At 37.5% G+C, this 19356-nt stretch overlaps 1 protein-coding gene across 2 annotated transcripts; it reads left to right on the top strand.

Moving 5' to 3' along the window:
• Positions 1-107: 107 nt before the first annotated feature.
• Positions 108-18636, top strand: DDX1 (DEAD-box helicase 1). Of its 2 annotated transcripts, none has more exons than XM_026037047.1 (26): positions 108-126; positions 1681-1732; positions 2728-2791; positions 3481-3510; positions 3826-3922; positions 4890-4937; positions 6437-6520; positions 7402-7485; positions 7961-8037; positions 9279-9351; positions 9437-9513; positions 10317-10431; positions 10927-11065; positions 11952-12012; positions 12518-12616; positions 13056-13145; positions 13507-13695; positions 14365-14416; positions 14843-14989; positions 15502-15593; positions 16055-16127; positions 16485-16557; positions 16680-16722; positions 16960-17055; positions 17619-17739; positions 18046-18636. In XM_026037047.1, the coding sequence occupies exons 2-26, from the start codon at positions 1683-1685 to the stop codon at positions 18174-18176; spliced, it is 2205 nt and encodes a 734-aa protein (XP_025892832.1). In that variant the 5' UTR covers positions 108-126; positions 1681-1682; the 3' UTR covers positions 18177-18636. The 2 variants fall into 2 exon arrangements, with proteins under 2 accessions (XP_025892832.1, XP_025892831.1); XM_026037046.1 differs by lacking the exon at positions 108-126 and adding an exon at positions 881-911.
• The last annotated feature ends 720 nt before the right edge of the window (positions 18637-19356 follow it).

Here is a 19356-nt window from a genome sequence, read left to right as displayed (position 1 = left end):
AAAAGGAGACTTCTGTCTGCCTAGTTAATCACATTGTCTGTCTGAACTGTGCAGCTGTTTTGACAGAGCAACTTAAAAGGCAGCAACATGTGTCATTAACYTGTATTTACAGATTTCAGGAAAAAGGTGAGATCTGCAGTAAAAAGCCCTTGGGATTCCAGGGCAGCAAGTAGCCCTGCGTGGTGGTAGCAGGTCTGCCCACATACAGCTGTGCATGGTCGAGACTGCACAGCTTGTGTGTGAGTCTAAAATAGAAGTTATTTAATTCATCATTTATACAAAGCAAACAAAATGAGGAGTGACTGAAGTAGCGAATAACCCTTTTGTGGTTTGGTAGTGACAAAAGCCATTGACGTTTTTCTTGTTTCGTTCCTGAATTGAAGATAATGGGCAACAGCTGTGGATATCCCATGATTTCCCTTCCACTTAGTTACTACAAAGCAGACATTAATCATAGATACACAGTGTAAGTGCAGAAGATGCATTTTTCCATCCATAATCCATAACTTCCCTCCATATTCCATGAACCATATTCCATCCATAACTTTATATTTACAACAGCCCAGAGGATGCCTTTAACTTTGCTATAAGTTATGACAAAAAAAATAAAAAAAAAGTGCGGAATTGAGGCATAAAAACATAAGAAGTGCWGAGGGATGTATGTCTACGTATATACTCCTAGGGCTCACTCGTCACTGTCAGGTCCATGTGCTATCCGCACATTTTCCCCTTCCTATTCCCAGCGCCTCCACCGAACACGTGACCCGCCTCGCGGCTGGACGAACGGCGGAACCGCCGGCGCGGCGCGCACGCACCCGGCGCGCTGAGGCGGGCGCACCGCGGCGGCGCCTGCGCACTGCGGCGGGGGGCTCGGCGCCGCGGCCGCGCTGCGAAGATGGCGGCGTTTTCGGGTACGCGGGGCCGCGGCTGGCGCGGTCGCCGGGGGGCCTCGGGAGCCCCTCTCGTCCCCCGGTGCGGCCGGCGCCGCGGGRCGGGTGCCGGGGTCCCTGCTGTGGGTGTGCGGGCGCTGTCAGGGCCGAACGCGGGCGCGCGAGGTGCCACGCAGCCGGCGGGAGGCGGCGGGGCCTGTGGGAGGCAGCGGCTGCTCCTGGCGCTCAGGAGGCCTCACTAATGGTTTCCAGCACAGGTTTGCCGCTTACAGGGCCTGTGTGCACTTGCGAAATGGCTCTGYTTAGAAGTTCCGATTGGTTTCTCAGTCTAGCTCGGAACAGGAGACTCGCTGATAACGGCTGTGGATATTGCGGAGCGCAGCAGTTGTAATGTGCAAACCTGAAAATACCTGACCCTAAAAGTCACCCTCGATTCCTGCTGTGTTTGTTTTTCCGTTATATCAGCCTCTGCTGTGCTTTGCTCACCCTGTACCACCTGCTGCCATGTACATGTGATTCTTTCCATGGTGATTAAAAAGTGAGGGCTGCTGTCAAAAACGTGTGTGTGTGTGTTTGGGGCGGGGGGGGGAGGTTAAACGTGTTTTTTGAGTGTTTTGAGTTCTACAGAGAAGGTAGGGCATCATATTGATGATAATTGTGCTTTTTTTTATTTTTGGCAGTAGCTGGAAAAATCGTATTTGTGGGATTTCAGATCTGCTTTGAGATAACTAACACTGTTTGATGGATATTTTTTTTTCTTCTCCTCTTCTCCTTTCTTCTTTCTTTACAGAAATGGGTGTTATGCCGGAAATAGCTCAAGCAGTGGAGGAGATGGACTGGCTGTAAGTTGGCAGGTTTAAACCTCTGGGTCTGGCAAAATTTCAGTTTTGTCTCTCAGAGAGGTATCATTTGCATCCTGAAATATCTGCAATCCCTCAATGCCAGCACAGACACATGTTTTCCTTTAACTGTTATTAAATCTCTTGTGTTTCTTTGATGTGAATGATGGAAGAACATAACTTGGAAGGCTGGCAGCAGCACTTAAGCTTTGATGAAGTACAACAGATTGCTCTTCAGTGTCATTTGTTTGATAAAAGCCTTTATGCTTCTGGCTTGCTTATTGTAGTATTATTAGAAGAAATCTTGTCAAATAATAGATGCAAGTCTAGTAATTGTTTTCCAAACTTTAATCTGAATGTTTGTGTTCTGCAAGGTTGATGCGAAAGTGTCTTATCCTGCTGTAAAAGTTATTTACTAATGTGCAATTACTTGTCTCTGCTACTTGCTACTTGTTTGCTTAAATATTTTAGTTTAAGGCTTATCTTATACTAGTTTGGAATGTTGTTTGTATGGACAGCTGTAGTGTGTGCAACTCTTCTTCACATGAGGGGCATTAATTATCTGAGATTGTTTCTAAGTGCTGCTTACGTTCAGTTAACTTGACTTTTTCAATTTTGAATTAAAATCTTGTAAATTATAAGTAGCTTTAAATGTTAACTACGCTGGCAGAAGGGAAAGTTGGAAATAAACAAGCAGTCTGTTTCTTTTTTTGCCAACTTGGTGATATGGGAGATGTGGCTGTCTTGTCAGAATGCAAGTGAATCTGCTGTATCCAGTAGTCAATTTCTGACCAGATACACCTCCTATGCCAAACTTTCCATACAGATTTGGGCATTTTTTTGCTTCTTAACCTACCAGCCAGGAAGAATAACTTTCACCTTTTAGTTGGCCTCTTGCAGATGCCTGGTACATTTAAGCAGCTTTTGCACATTTATACAAAATGGAAAATGCTTTTATCTTCTGATGACTTGTATTTGTGTTAATGTTCTTCCTGTAGTCTCCCCACAGATATTCAAGCAGAGTCTATCCCACTGATTCTAGGAGGTGGTGATGTACTTATGGTACGTGTGCTACATAGCCTTTTACGAAGAAAACGTTTCTTTTTGAGTTGTTTATTAAGTCAATTCCTCCTTTCCAGAATGTTCTGCGTTTAGTGCGTGTGCTGATCTGTTCTTTTGTAGTTAGAGTAAAAAAGTATCTTCTTCGCTTAAAACCACCAGTTCCTGGTGTGCTTCAGGACATGGTACCTTGCAACTTACGTAGTTTTTTGCTAATTATTTTTATTGACTCATTTTATGAAAACACAGTGTTTTTGCAGATTGGATTGGCTCTTTTCAGGCTTTAGTTTAACCACTTCACAGACAATGTCGTGTGAAGGACAGCTATCTGAGTTAATGTAATTTCTTGTTTTTGTTGTTTGTCTCAACRAATGCTTCATTGATCAGTGTTCTTTGCCCTGCATTCCTTCTGCAGATTTGTCCATTCTTCATCTGTAATCAAAATACCTCCTACTACAATCAGCCATAAAGAGATTTGTTTTCCCCTAGTGCTATCTGAGAGCTTCTGTATTCCAAATCTTTTCTGGTTTCCTATCCAGTTTACGTGTGAAGAAATGACATTGCTGTATACCAAGATTTTCTGTGTTACCCTACGGCCAAAATGAATTTAGCTTATACTTTATAAGCAAAACTGTAGAACAGTCATTAGAGAATAAGCTCTAACATTATAAACTCTTTATTTTTTCCTACAGGCTGCAGAAACGGGTAGTGGAAAAACTGGTGTAAGTAATCAGATTTAAATCTAATGTTGTAGAAAATAGCAGCCTATCTGTAAGAAGTACTGTGAGTGGAGCGTTTCGGTTTTGTTTTTCTTTGTGTGCTTGTAGGTATAGAGAGAATGTGTATGAGATGAGTGTTTAAGTAGTACTGTTGGTCTTTACAAACACATACCTAGGCTAATTTTGAAGTATTTCTAACCACTATATATCTATATATTGCAGCTGAAAACTGGGCTGTGTAAATATATTTATTTATTCCTACCCATTACTTATTGTTCCTCACAACACGTGTGAAGCAAAATAAAATTTGTGTTTCAGGCTTTTAGCATTCCAGTTATCCAGATTGTTTATGAAACACTGAAGGATCAGATGGAAGGCAAGAAAGGGAAAGCAACCATTAAGACTGGTGGAGGAGGTAGGTTTTCATCTATGACTCTCCTGAGTGTATAATCCACACACTCCAAACACCCTCATTACCAAAGTAAAGCTAAACAAAACCATGTTTAATGGCAAAGTAGATTTTTTTTCTTTTTGTGTTTTTGTGAGTGTGGGGAAGATGATGTAAATTAAATACACAAGATGATAGGAAATTTTGAGTATAAATGTACTAGTAGAGTCATGGGAAATAACTGGGATACATTTGACTGGCAGTGCTTTTACCACTGCTGTTGTCTTTAGCTTAGGGCTGATTAATCTATGCTATGCTCTTCAGCATTCTTTTTGAAAGCCTTGCTAGTTTAGTGCCTTGCAAGATGTGAAGTGGTAACAGTGTCCAGCTTAAAAAGTAAATAATAAATAAATGAAATCTTCTGGTTGCTGGATTGGCTAAGTCATAAGTCGTGATGCAGATAAATTGGCTCAGACCTGTTATATAAGATTGAGTTCTTCTAGGTGCAGAATGATTTTCTGGGTCTGAGTAAWTCTGTACAATGTCTTTCAGTTCTACTGTGCTGAATAAAACTATTACGTTCCTTTGGYACCTGGCTAGACTTTGCAAGCTGAATAATGAAATCTTGCTTGACACTGTGTTTGGTAGTAGAAGTTGGATTGAATCGGCAAGTGGTTGAACAGAACTACAACCAGTTGATAAGAATTGATTCTAACACCTCCCTCCTTAAAAAAAAAAAAAAAAAAAAGTCCTCCTTAGTAATCTGGGTATATAATATTTTTGGATTCATGTATCATTGTGTCTTCAATGTATTGGCCGTCACTTTTACTTCACGGTATGAATTTTATTGGAATATGTCATACCATAATGTTAATCTTGTTAGTCCACAGCCACTGTGCGTTTTTTAACTTGACTTCCTAGGTATATTGTGTTGATTTAATGTGTTTGGGTTTTTGTTTTTTTTTTTTACTTTTTTTCTTTCTCTCCAACATAGTGCTCAATAAATGGCAAATGAACCCATATGATAGAGGATCAGCTTTTGGTGAGTTATACTAATACTGCTTTGACAGTTTATCATACATATGAAATTGTTTAATATATAAATGGAAAGAATCTTTTTTTTTTTTTTTTCCCCCCACCTTTCCACCCTTCCCTGGGGAAAATTTTTGGGCTACAAGTTCCCATCACGGAGAATTTAGGAGGGCGGGTGGTGGAGTGGTTTGGTTGTAGCCAGTAGGATTCAACCAAAGCTGCAACCTCAAGTAGGTTTGGCAGGGCTCAACACATGTTTTCTCTGGTGTTTGTTCCTTTGTTTTTAGCTGCACCTGAATCTGGTGAATCTCTACTAGTCCATAGTATTTGGTTTCATTTAAAAATCAAATGTTTCAAGCCACCTCATATTCCTTTGTTATAAGTTGTTCCTTATCACTTTTTGGAATTAGTAAGTAAAGTACTTAAACATGGAATAGACCAGAAGCAATCTATATGAAAATAATTGTGTAAACACTGATGGAGCATATGAAGATCCTTACTTGATTCTATATTTTACTTCTGTGTTTACCCTCGGTCGTACTCCCCCTGCTTACCCTCGGTTGTACTCCCCCTGTTYACACTTCAGTGGTACTCCTGATGCTTTACCTGCGCTCCTAGTCCCGATGTTTTTCCCTTGTTTACACTCAGTGATACTCCCCCTATTTATCYTCAGTCCTACTCCTGATATTTACCCTTGGTCCTACTCCTACTGTTTACCTTCAGTCCTACTTGTCCTGTTTACCCTCAGTGGTACTCCCGATGTTTACCCGCAGTCATATTCCCCCTTTTTACAGTTGGTTCTGCTCTCGATATTTACTCTCAGTGGTACTTCCATTTTTCCCCTTGGTTCTACTCCCGTTCTTTACCCTCGGTCCTATTCCTGCTCTTTACCCTCAGTGGTACTTTCTTCTTTACCCTGAGTCCCGCTCCCCCAGTTTACTCTCGGTCCTACTCCTGATTTTTACCCTCAGTGGTTTTGTTTGATGAGGACAGGACAGACACTTGTGCCTTTGCTATTGAGAGGAAACTCTCGTTTAAATTCCGTATTCCATTCTAATTCCATGGTTTGATTTCTAAAGCAAGACTTTAACCAAATCCTTCTTTGTGGAAAGATGATGAAAGAAATATYGATACCTCTGTCTTCTTGAGGCTGTGCGTATACATTTGTTGTCTGTGGTGTCATCTGTTCTCCGCGTGTTACACTTAGTGCCCTAATAAAATCTGATTATCTTAATGCTTTTTTTTCCTGTTTGCTAGTCAGGCTTTACACTGAAACACTCTAGAAAGTGCAAATGCATCCCTGCCATTAGCCGAGGTGAGGCTAAAATACTGTTTGTCCAAATAGGTCCGCAAATATATTTACTACCTCAAATAGCAGAGGGCTAGGTGTTAAATAAAACTGCCCACCTGTGTTCACAGGTTAAATAAAGGCAAATACACTAGGAAAAGATACAGAAATGGTGCTTAGAGAAGCTTTTTCTTTCTCTGAACCTATCTTGTCATCTTCAGCAATTGGATCCGATGGTCTGTGTTGCCAAAGCAGAGAGATAAAAGAATGGCACGGATGCAGAGCAACGAGAGGCGTGACTAAAGGTAGATATTAAATTATGTATTTTGAAAGCTTCAACTAAAATATCCATTTGTCACCTATTGTTAATGTAGAAAGTTTCATTTAACACTTACTGCTCATCTGAGCAAGTGTGCTGTTACTGAATTCACTTCCAGCAGCAGACTTTGGAAGAAGAATCTTATACGTGTTTCAGGCTACATATGCTGTGAATCTCCTTTTTCCCAGTAAAGGGGGAGCCACAGGAGCCCCAGATCACAACCAGCATTCATTAGAAGGCGTTTTATTGAGTATGGAGGTGTTTCTAATAGCAGATAACTATTCACACAGTGCGTTCAATTATTTTCTCACATATTTCACACACAGACACACAAGTGCACAGATTAACTGTTGTGAACAACAGTTGGCAGACCAACCCAGCTGTTTATTCAGAAGCTGATACTAACATRTAGGTGATTCACGTAGCTCTTCAGAGTGTCTATGTTTTCACTCACTGTGTATGTAATCCCGTAGTCTGTCTATATATAATTGCCAACCTACTTGGATACGATTAAAGGTACAAGATCAATTTTTGAGACGAGCGCGTGATGATGGTGCAAACTCTTGTTCAAAGTTTATCAGTTCTGGTGGATTCAAGAGAGCCCATACTTGTTGGGTAGCTGAGCATTTCTTGGAAAACTTTCACACAGCACCTCTCAACAAGTACTTTTTACATTTGACCTGCTATTTTCTGTTAATTTTCTCTAGCTGCATAGGTGCCTATAAGATTTTTTTTTAACACTAATGCAGTAGGGATTTGTCATTGAACAGTGATGAGTGGAAATGCTGGACTTGTATGAGCTTGGAAGCTGCTAAACTGAACCATATTGGAATTTAGGTGTTAAGATCCTCTCTTTCCCCTCTAAAGGAAAATACTACTATGAAGTTTCCTGTCATGACCAAGGCTTGTGCAGAGTTGGATGGTCAACCATGCAGGCTTCACTAGACTTGGGTAAGTTTTYTCATGGAAAGATAGACCTACTGGATTCCCATGACAGTTGTTACCTTCTTGTTTTAAAAAGTGGCTGAAAGCCTGTTCTAGTCTTGCAGAGAATCAACTGTTTGGGAAAAATAGCAGTACCRGGGTGTTTAAGACTTTTTTTCTTTGTTAATACAAGTTCTGTCCTTCTTGAAATGAAAAAAAAAATGCTAAATGTATTTTTTTGTTAACTCCTGTAATTTCCTATACCTTTCTCTTGTTTACTCTTGTAATGAAGCTTATTGGACACCAGTAAAATCAGTTAATGTACTAAAGCAAAAAAATGTTTTAGAATATGTCAAAGCTATAAGTATTTGGTTGGTACAGCAGATTATTTCTGTGCTATAGCATTAGAGATCTGAGTTGGCAATATAAATAATAATGGACGAAGTGGGAGATAGGGAATATAACTCATCAGCCCAGCAGTAAAAGGTTGTCTTGTCTTCAGGCACTGATAAATTTGGCTTTGGCTTTGGTGGGACGGGCAAGAAATCTCACAACAAGCAATTTGACAGCTATGGTGAGGTGAGCGGCTCATTGATATCATCTTCCTTGCTMTTCTTCGTTATTTGTCATTATTTGCATTGCCTGTATGTAAAAGCTTTGCGTGTGTATCAAGGTAGTCAAATGTGTTTTCTAAGATACTCATCTTTTTCAGAGAACTTCCTTAAACAAAAATGTCATAAAATGCTGAACAACTTAAAAAAAAAAATTAACAAAAACATCATCTTTAAGTCTGTGATTGTGGCTAGACAAATAGCCTTCCTTTAAAAGATAAAGCCTTTCTGTGTATTATGTATTAGATGTTCCGTTATCTTAACTCTTCTCATTCTGTTTTAAGACTGAAATAAGTAAACACCAGCCCATCCATATATCTCAGTAAATGTCATAGTGAGGACAGCATATTCTATTCACTAGGAGAGAACAAGACAAGTACKCTTTAACATGTCAAAATACAGGATTCGGTGCTAATAAGGTGTGGTTGGGCAGGCTCTCCTTCTTGCCTTTTAGTTGGATTTGTCTTTAAAAATGTTATCTTAACGTGTTGTTTTTCAAAAGTGCATAAAGAAAATCAAAAGTGCATAAGGCTTTTGTACTGTGTACCAGTCTAAGAATTTATAGAAACTTTATCATAACTTAAATAAATCCAAATAACGCTCCAGAAACCTAAGTATTTTTGAGTTTTAATGAATTTTTAATGCTATGGTACTTGCAGCTTTTCTTTATAATAGTGAGTTATAAGTTCTTCAATTAGAAGTGCTTCTTAATATACAGACTTGAAAGATCTTCACAAGGAATAAGTCTCAAGGTCTTTATATAAAAACTGTAGAAATATTCATAACATACGTATCTTCCTCAAGCATCTTCCTCAACAGTTAATCTTTCTAAATAGTCAAAAAAATGCTACTATTAGGTGTTTGATGTAAATTTGGTTTTAAATTGGGTAGTAAATGTATGATTAATTCACTTCTCAATAATAAAGAATTCTTCCAGGTAAATTACTTACATTTATCATTGTTAAAGTGCTTCATTTTAAACTAAATTTAAAGCAGCAATACGTGTTTAAATATCTAAGGTAAGATTGATGTTTTTCTGAGAAGATGCAGTTGAATTTWAAAAAATGATATTAAAGCTGTAATGTCTAGATAAAAAAAAAGGCGACTTCAGAATAGAAAGTTAGTAGAGAGAAGTAAGAAAACTGAAGATTGAAAGCACTGCACTTTATTCTAAAACCTGTTATCTTCACAATATGCTTTTCATTGTAGGAATTCACTATGCATGATACCATTGGTTGTTATCTAGACATAGATAAAGGACAAGTAAAATTTTCCAAAAATGGTAAGTTGTCTTCTCTTTCTTTATGAAATTTTAATTGGATGCTTGTATAGGGTATGAGTTCTGACTGAACAAACCTTATTTTCAGGGAAAGACCTTGGCCTTGCATTTGAAATCCCACAGCACATACGGAACCAAGCACTCTTTGCTGCCTGTGTACTGAAGGTAACTTGGGAATGTCACAGATGCATGAGATCGTGAGAATTGGTCCAGGTTTTCAGGAACTGCTAGTTCTGCATGAAACTTGCATAAATGCCACAATTACCTCTTGTGTCTGCTTCCTTCTGTCTGCCAGTGATTTGCAGCTGAAGTGGTCACTATTTGAAGAGTTCTGCTGTCTTAAATGCTCTCTTAAATGTTGACTGTTTAAATTCAATTTGAATTATTTCATCTTGAACACAAGCATAGAATAGTGCTTGTAGGAACTAGCTATCCAAGCTAATGTCTGTATTAAATTTTGGTATGGAAAGACTCAACAGATAGAAGCAAATAGCTGAAAATGTCCAAGTTTTAACTGATCTATTGCTTCAGCCTGCTTCAGATCCATTGTCTCAAACCTAGCAGGTGGGGTGTTCTTGTCTTTCCGGACTTACAGTCTCTCTGTAGTGATGCTATCCTGAATAAAAAAGGGTTGAATGGAATTCCTGGTGGTCAGTGGCAGATGTGCTTTTTTGTTAGTGCTTATTTAAAGTTGTGTCTAGTCACTGAATGTAAATAAAACATAGATGTTTGAAAAAGGTTTCTATGTATCTGTAAATATTTGAATATTTCGATATCGAAAAGAAAATTTCAGAGCTGGAAACAAGTAAAATTGTCTGACAGGTTTTAGAACTCTTTGGTATCGGAAAAATTCATTTTCCTGGGCATACTTACTCTAGGATTTTCTCATGGGAAAATATTTTTGGAATTATTTCCCATTTTGTGGTCTTTTGCACCCCTCTATATGACTTTCCTTTGTTACAATCCAGAATGCTGAATTGAAATTCAATTTTGGTGAAGAAGACTTCAAGTTTCCACCAAAAGATGGCTATGTTGCACTTTGCAAAGCTCCTGATGGTAGTGTTGTAAAATCTCAACACGCAGGTAAGGTAGATCCTTGCATTTTTGAAGCCTTTATATTCGGGTTTAGAAGTTTCTTTTTTTTGGGAATCAATTGCTTCATTATTGTTATTTCAGATAATGGKCTTAGCGATAGTAAAACAAGTGCAACTTCTGAAAAATGTTTGAAATTTCTTCGTATTAAACTATCTGATATACTTCTAAATTCCTTCTAAATTATTTCCAGAGTTACTCAGRAGTGTCTACTTTCAAGTTTTTTTTTTCTTTAAACCATATAAATTGTACAGTACATTATCATGACCAAGTTCACAAAACACTTWCAAACTTTTAATGCTAACCTGAGGCTGTTTAACCAAGTGAGCCATAAAATTRCCCTTTTGAGAAGTAGTGTTTTTTTTCGAATTGTGAGGTTGTTAGAAAATCAACATTTGTTCCCAGGCACAAATCCACAAATCGCAGGATAGTGACATAGTTTGTTTTAATGTGTGGGGTGTTTTTTGGTTTTTTTTTCTCCTTTAGGAAATGCACAAGTGGTTCAAACRCAGAACCTTCCAAATGCTCCAAAAGCATTGATTGTAGAACCATCAAGAGAGCTGGCAGAGCAAACTCTAAACAATGTGAAGCAGTTCAAAAAATATGTTGATAATCCCAAGTTAAGGTAACAATGATTTAGTATCATATGTAGTACTGTATTTAAGGCACAGTTTGTGAGGACAGGACTTTTCAGAGGTTCACACCTTGTAGATAAGTGAATATTAATATGCAGTGACATTTGTAATAGCCTCAGTAGTATCTGCTGCAAACTAACTCTCTAACTTTTCTGCTGCTGTAACACCCTGAGCAGTTGGGAGGTTTGGTAGAGAGGTTTTTGTTTGATTGTTTGTTTCTTCTCCAGGCTACTCCTTTCTGGCATGATAAATCTGTTTTTTCAGGTTATTGAAGGGGTATATTTAGGAAAGTTTATTTAGTCACAAAGAAAAGCACATGAAGCACATTCTTTTACAATTCTGTAAAATTCTGTAATGAAGCAGATGCACTTTTTAAAATCAGTTTTTCTGCATTGGTCTAAAGCTTGGTTTCTTTTTTGACTGTTTCTAAAGCTTAAAATTTGGAACTGCTTATTTAGATTTTATTTGGTTTACAAGATCCTTTTATTAGGATTGTATGAGAGAATGGAGAGAAGAAAACCATGATGTAAGGGTATTTAATGTACTGTTTTCTGACTTTCAAGAACAAAATCTCAATACAATAACAGATTAGTTTCAAGAAACTGATTCTTTAAGGTAACATTAGTTATATACGTAATAAAAATGAAGTAAAGAAGTACCACTCAGTAGCAAGATTTTCATTTCTCACATTCAAATACTGTTCATTTTAAAGTAATACTCTTCCATGTTCTTTGTTATAAAATTTAGTGTTATAAACTGTTAATCTCCAGATATTATTAGTAACAGAATGAATTCTCAGTCTCAGTTTAGTGTCTCTCCTGTATATTTTGAAGTTTAACGACTTTCAGTAAATATCAATTGTAACTTCAATTTTAGAGAGCTGCTGATTATAGGTGGTGTTGCTGCAAGAGATCAGCTCTCTGTGCTGGAACAAGGAGTAAGTTGCATTTCTGTTCATATCATGTATGGAGTTCTAACTAACTTGGTATCTTTAGAGGGGAAAAAAAAAGTTAGTTTTCATTTAACTTCACTTTCTGAAACAGCTAAACAGCTTTCTGTGGGCCTGGCAGCAGAGAGGGAATTTCCCAAAATATTCTAGCCTAAGGCAGGCTCAAGTAATGGAATAGAATGGAAACTGAGGCAGGTAACTTGGAAAGGTTGTGGAATCTCCATCCTTAAAGACAATCAGTACTTGCCTAAGCAATATCCTTAGTACTCTCAAGCAGCAACAAAGCAGCATTAAAGTCGTGTCTGTAAAGTTGAGTGGCAACTAGACTTCAGAAGTTCTTTTCCATTCAAATTACTCTAGATTTCTATGAAATTATAATAAACAAAAGGTAGGACATTGCACAATTAAGCGTCTGACACTTTTGGGTTTAGATAAAGCTGGTAATGCCTTCTGCTATTTATGTGACCAATTAATATTCTATTGTATTTTGTAGGTAGACATAGTTGTGGGAACCCCTGGAAGACTGGATGACCTGGTCTCAACAGGAAAGCTTAACCTGTCTCAAGTCAGATTCCTGGTCCTGGATGAAGCTGTATGTAGAGAACTAAGTGATGTGTAGTGTTGTTCTGTGGGTTTGTGTTTTGTTTTGTGTTTGAAATGCAATATAATACTTCCTGAAAACATTCAGTGGAGCATCACTGCTCTGTAGCACTGCCTCTTCCTCTGATCTTACTCCCGTTGAATATTTGCCAAGGAAGAAAGCTTGGCTGGATAGAGGTTGAGRGGAATAATTTATTAGCTAGAAGCTGCTCAAGCTATATGTTCAATTTCTTGGGAAACACAGCAGCTGTACCTGAAAATACTTYGGGCTTGTTCTCATAGTATTAATAAGCCAGACATTAACTTGTCCAGCTACTTAGGTGAGAGAACTTTTAAAACTACAAATGTGTTCTGTTACTCAAAGGCATAGATTGACAAGTGAGGAATAAGCATTGCAGTTTTGTTTTATTTCAATAAATATTTGCTTCCAGGATGGCCTCCTTCTCCAAGGTTATTCGGACTTCATAAACAGGATCCACAGTCAGATTCCTCAGATAACTTCAGATGGAAAGAGACTGCAGGTATGAAGTGTGTTCTTATTTGATCTTCACTGCTTTCAATYGTATCATGTTGTTGACTATTACACAGCATCTCTTTCCACAGGTAACRCTTTTAGCTAAGAACTTGTTCATTGGGTTCAGTAATTGCTTTGGAGCATAGATATTTTTACCATGCTTTATATAAAGCCTTGTATTTAGCCTTTGGGATTATCTAAATACACAGATATTTAGAAAAAGTAGGGACAGAGCCTAATTTCTAATGTKCTAAAGTTAATTTTCTTTCCTTCCATGTTTTGTTTGTTTAAACCAGAAGACTCTGATCTGCGGTATTTATCTTCGATAATACTCTTATTCTGAAGTGTCTGTTTTGTGTTTTACCCAGGTGATTGTGTGCTCTGCAACACTGCATTCTTTTGATGTCAAAAAGCTCTCTGAAAAGATCATGCATTTTCCCACCTGGGTTGACTTGAAAGGAGAAGATTCAGTCCCTGAAACTGTGCACCATGTAGTTGTGCCTGTGAATCCAAAAGCTGATAAACTCTGGGAAAGRCTTGGCAAGAATCACATAAGAGTAAGTAGCTTATGAGTGAAAAACTTAATAGGCGTGTTTAGTATTTAAATTCTAATTAGTATTTAAATTCTGTCTTTCTCTACCTTGGTTTACTTTCTGTGATAGTGATTTTAACACTCTGAATTGACAGAGATTTAACATGAGTCCCCATCTATTGAAACAACTCAATATGTATGAAGTGGTTTGTCCCACCAAAATTAGATAACGGTGTGACATTGATTATATCATAAAATTARGATTATGAATAACACAATCTCACAAACATGATTTGGGAAAAGTTTGATGGAATACAGTTCTGGCTGTACTGGAGAATAGTGGTGCTGCACTTTAAGTCATTTCACAGCTAATTATGTGTAGCCTATGAAAGCTACAGTCTCTCCCTTTTCTGGTTATTCCAGAGGAAGCAACTTCYAACGCAGACCTTTCTGCAAGAAAGCTTGTCCCTAGCAGCACACCAGAAATAGGTGGTCTTTATGCAAATAGATTTCATCTCAGGCTATGTTCTCCATGATTTAGAGCTGTCTCTTGTCCTCACAACCCTTGGACAATTAGGATCAGTGGCTTTTCTTAACAACCCTTGAATTCTAGAACTTCACTTTCTTGCATTTATATATCCACCATTAACATGCGAAAGACTTTTTTKKTTYYTTTTTTTTTTTTCTTCCCTAGACTGATGAAGTACATGCAAAAGATAATACACGACCTGGGGCTAACACTCCAGGTAAGTAACACAAATATTATTTAATAACTTTTGCACTATTACTGAAGCTGAAATATAGCAGGTGTAATTCTGGACATGTGTCTCCATATCCTTATTTCTAGAGTCCTGCAATTGTGATCTAGTAGCAAAAGAGAAATGTTTCTATATTTAGGTGAAAGACTAGAACTCATCTTCAGTTGCATAAACAAAAATTGTTTGAGCTATATAAGTAAACTGAAACTACTGAGTACTTTGTTTTTTTCTGTAGAGCATTAGCTTGGAGTAGGGATTTGTTTGGAGGAGACCAAGAGTAAATAAATGAAATCTAGCTTATCTGCTCTGCTAGTAAGTGTCCACTGAGAGGYTAGAGAATCTTCAAATGTGTTCTATGCAAAGACTGTTCATATTTTTAAAAAATTTGAGTGAAATTTTCTTTATTTCATTTAGAAATGTGGTCTGAAGCTATTAAAATTCTGAAAGGAGAGTACACTGTTCGGGCAATCAAAGAACATAAGATGGACCAAGCCATTATTTTCTGTAGAACTAAAATAGATTGTGATAATATGGAGCAATACTTCATCCAGCAGGGCGGAGGTATGTTTTTAATAAGGCATGATTCTGCTTGCCTTCTGTGTTTAGCCTTCTGTGATGGAGGTGATTTTTTTTTTTTTTTTTATATTATGTCTGAATATCATTGTGCTTAAGTTAATGACACACTTAATATGTTGGGCGTAAGGGGCAGAGGGCTGCAGAGCTGCTCTCTGTGGGCAGGTCACAGCCTATTCCAGACAGGCAGGAGTGGATGAAAGCCACCCATCTTATTCCAAACCCTCACAATTGGAGAAACATKGGCCACCACTGCTGCTCAAATGTAAGACAGGATGGTGGCTGCTGCACACTAAGTCCAGGAGGAGACATGCAAGGACACCTAAAAGGACATATATCAAGAGAAACCCAGTATCTAAAGTACTCCAGGATCTGAATTGTAATTAAGTTTAATTCATAATAAGCAGAGATTCCTTAATCAAGACTGTTTTGTCTGTAACAGATATTTTTTAGTAGCTCTGTGTGGTGCTATGATACTAATGCATAGCAACTTCTTTCAGGCCCTGATAGGAAGGGACATCAGTTCTCATGTGTCTGTCTGCACGGAGACAGAAAACCTCAAGAAAGAAAGCAAAACTTGGAAAGGTTTAAGGTGATACAGGAAGCTTTTTAATGTTTTTTTTTTTTTTCCCCCCCTCCCTCATTTCCCAATACCTGATATCATGTGTTAATCTGTGTTGCCAGTCCTTCAGTGTGTGATCACACATACTAAATTGCATTAGTATGTTCACAATGACTTCTCATTTTCTAATATTGTGTGAGATTGTGTGTCTGTAAGTGAAATGCTGTCAGTTATTGTAACCTTCAAGGATTTTGATAAATAAGATAGACAAGATTTTTGTTTATTACAGAGCTTAAATTTATATTTACCCTGTTTTTCAAACTTCTTGGGTCTTGAGTAACCAAAAAAAAAAAATCAAGCGTTAGTTTAAACTTTAAAAGTTTTGTCTGTATGTTTTTTGATTTATACTCTTAACTTCAGGAAAAAAATAAATGTTTCATTGCTTGAGTTGGTTAAGTTTATATGTCACAATTATGACTCTGCTTTCATAGAGAGGAGATGTCCGTTTCTTAATCTGCACGGATGTTGCTGCTAGAGGAATCGATATTCATGGTGTTCCATATGGTAAGGCATAAATTTAAAACTAATGGAAGAGTTGAGCAAAATCAGTAGATAGGCTTTTAGGCCCATCAGCTACTTAAAACAAGTATAAGTATAGCTTATATCTGCAATCCTTTTTTCTTAAAATAAAGCTATTAAGCACTTACCTAAGCACATTCTGGGTTATAGGGATTCTTCTAGTGCAAATAATGGCACTTGTAGTTGCTGCATTAAACAGAAAGTACAAATTTTGTTGGCATGTAGAGATGTCTAAGAGGAGAGTTTGCAGCAGTCAAAATCATCTGTGTGCTCCGTGACCTTCCCTCACACAAAACCAGAATAAAAGTTTTTTTCTCTCTGGATTCTGTGTATTTTATGCAGTTATCAATGTCACACTCCCTGATGAAAAGCAGAACTATGTTCATCGAATTGGGAGAGTAGGCAGAGCTGAAAGGTATGTCTCTGTTTAGAGCAGTCACCATGTTTTACCTTATTTTATAATGTTCAGGAGTAATTATTGAAATGCACTTTTTTTTTTTTTTTTCCCCTCTCTCCCAACCCTCCCATATCTTTCAGGATGGGTCTGGCAATCTCCCTCGTGGCAAAAGAAAAAGAAAAGGTAATTTCATTCCAAAGCAGAAACTTTGGATAAAATTGAACCGAGAGGATATTTACTGAAGTTCTAAACAAACACAGCTGACAATTATGTTTTACTATCCTGCATTGGAAAGCTACTTTTGTTTTCCTAATTGATAAATACTTTAAATAGAAATGTGGCTTCTTACTCATGATACAATTAATAAAAATGAATGTACTATTTCATAAAGTTTAAAAAATTATTTTTCTTTCTTTCTAGGTTTGGTATCATGTATGCAGTAGCCGTGGAAAAGGATGTTACAATACTAGACTGAAGGAAGAAGGCGGATGTACCATTTGGTACAATGAGATGCAGGTTAGCTTTTCACTTGATCAGAATTTTCTAATTTCTCTAAGAGACAGTATGGGCATAGTTACTGTCTAGGTTTGTTATAACATTGTAATTCTGACTAGAAACTAATTTATAGCTGATGTTGTCCTATTTCCCCTTGGAATTTTATTTTCAACTTCTTTATGGACTTTCAAAAGAAATGCTATGCTGAGTTATATGTAGGATGTTATTTAAGCATTTTTGTTTAGATGGGTTCTTCAAAGCTATCACTGACTTTACAGGTTAGAAGTTCAACAGTTACTGTTGCCTCAGTTCRCTTCCACTGAGGTGTGCATGAATGCTTCTTATAGTATAGTATTTCACAGAGTAAAAGATTTTGACTGGTTAGAGTAGAAACATACTGCGATTGGAAGCAAACTTGCATAGTTGACTGGAGCATAAAAATACYAGTCTTAAGTTTTTTGAGACCAAGTTGGTTTGTGTATACAAACTTTTTCAACTATTGAATGTATTTAATYGTTTGAGAAATTGTGTGATAAGTGATGTCCTGGGACCACAAAGTATTAACTTTATGTATTTATTTTTAGTTGCTAGGGGAGATCGAAGAGCACTTGAACTGCACTATTGCCCAAGTGGAACCAGACATAAAAGTACCAGTGGATGATTTTGATGGGAAAGTTACTTACGGACAAAAAAGRGCTCTGGGTGGTAAGCAATAAAGTACTCTTGAGTTACTTGTTATGTTCTCTTAGCTTTTCCAGGTGTTTGTTTTACATCAGTACGGTTTCATGGATAAACTCTTTTCTCTGTCTTTCTATCACACTGTCTATTCTCTCCTACAGCTTATGGGTTGCAACTGGCCAAAGTGTGTGTGTGTGTGTGTGTATGTGTATTTGTACTTATTTCATTAAGTTAGCAAAGTTACTCTTGATTTTCTGAATGGCTGTGGTTGAGCATTAGTTCTGCTGGCAAATGATRTTGAGTGTGGTGTTTAGCTGTGGTCTGTTTTGGCAGGTGGACTCTACAAAGGCCACGTGGATATCTTGGCACCTACAGTACAAGAGTTGGCTGCCCTTGAAAAGGAAGCTCAGACTTCTTTCTTGCATCTTGGCTACCTTCCTAACCAGCTGTTCAGAACATTCTGATTGTGCTGCGCTTAAGACAAGGCTCAAGATGACAAATGCCCTCCTCTGAGGATATGAGAATCCTTTRTGTCCCTTAAGCAGCAGTAGTTACAGAAGTACTAAAATTGACTATGTTTCTTTCATGATGAACAGTGTGTTCAGCCTTGTTAACGCTGTGTTAGCTGTTGACCTAATAAAGCAAATCAAAGATGGATTTGGCTGCTTTTGCTTTTCCTCAGCGCTACTTAGATCACAGAATCACTCTTTACATGGCTTTTGACTTACCAAAACTAAAAAAATAAGTAATTACATCTGGAAGAAGGAGTGTATAATCTTTGTCAACACTGTATACATAAAGCTGTTCCATTAATTGCATATTGTAATTCTTAATGCTCTTTTTAAAGAGGCTTGCATATAAGACAACTGYCTGTATTTAAGATACCAAAGAAAGAACCCGTATCTTGAAATACCAATTCGAAGCTCTGATTTATCCCAAAATTTAGTGTCTTTTGTTTTTATTTCYTTAAGTTGATGTGCCTCACACTTTGAATACAAGATCAGCTGTATTTGACAGTACTATGAAAGTAAGCACTAGTCTGAAAGCAGTTAAACCTATGTTTAACCTTTGTCCTCAATTCTCCCCAACAGCTTTCAGGCAGGTTGTTTTTTATTCAGATCAGGTGAGCTTGTCTAGTACTGTCTGATTTGGATTATCCTTACGCTTCTATTTCTTCTTTTTTCTTCTTGTTTTGTGTGTGTGTGTGTCTTTTTCCTACTGGTATCTCGGAGACTGTAGTGACTTTACCTGCCACTTGTCTGATGTTACTTAAACTGTCAAAGGGGGTTGGGGCGATGCTTGACAACACAGACTGCAAGTGACCCCTTTCTTAGGACTCCTCGTCGCAAAATAGGAGTCTGCTTGAAGAAAACTGAAAAAAATAAAATTCAAATTGAGTAAAGAACTAATTTTTGCTGGAGAGTGTTACTTTAAGAAGGCAGACTGAGATGCCTCTGTAGAAGGATAATAAAATACATCCTTACAGTTTAACTGTCTTCCAATACTTCGGCACTGGAGGTAAATTAATTGGAATTAGACCATCACTTGACTTTTTTTTTTTTTTTTTTTTTTTTTTTTTTTTTTTTTTTTTTTTTGTGTTCTTTTTTTCTTTGGGGTCAGGAATATGCTAGCAGTCATGAGTGC

This window comes from Nothoprocta perdicaria, unplaced genomic scaffold, assembly GCF_003342845.1.
Source record: "Nothoprocta perdicaria isolate Ctin4 unplaced genomic scaffold, notPer1 scaffold_19, whole genome shotgun sequence".
In the NCBI taxonomy this organism is placed as follows: domain Eukaryota; kingdom Metazoa; phylum Chordata; class Aves; order Tinamiformes; family Tinamidae; genus Nothoprocta; species Nothoprocta perdicaria.
The sequence above is the reverse complement of the archived record's forward strand: the minus strand, read 5'-3'. Positions and strand labels throughout refer to the sequence as shown.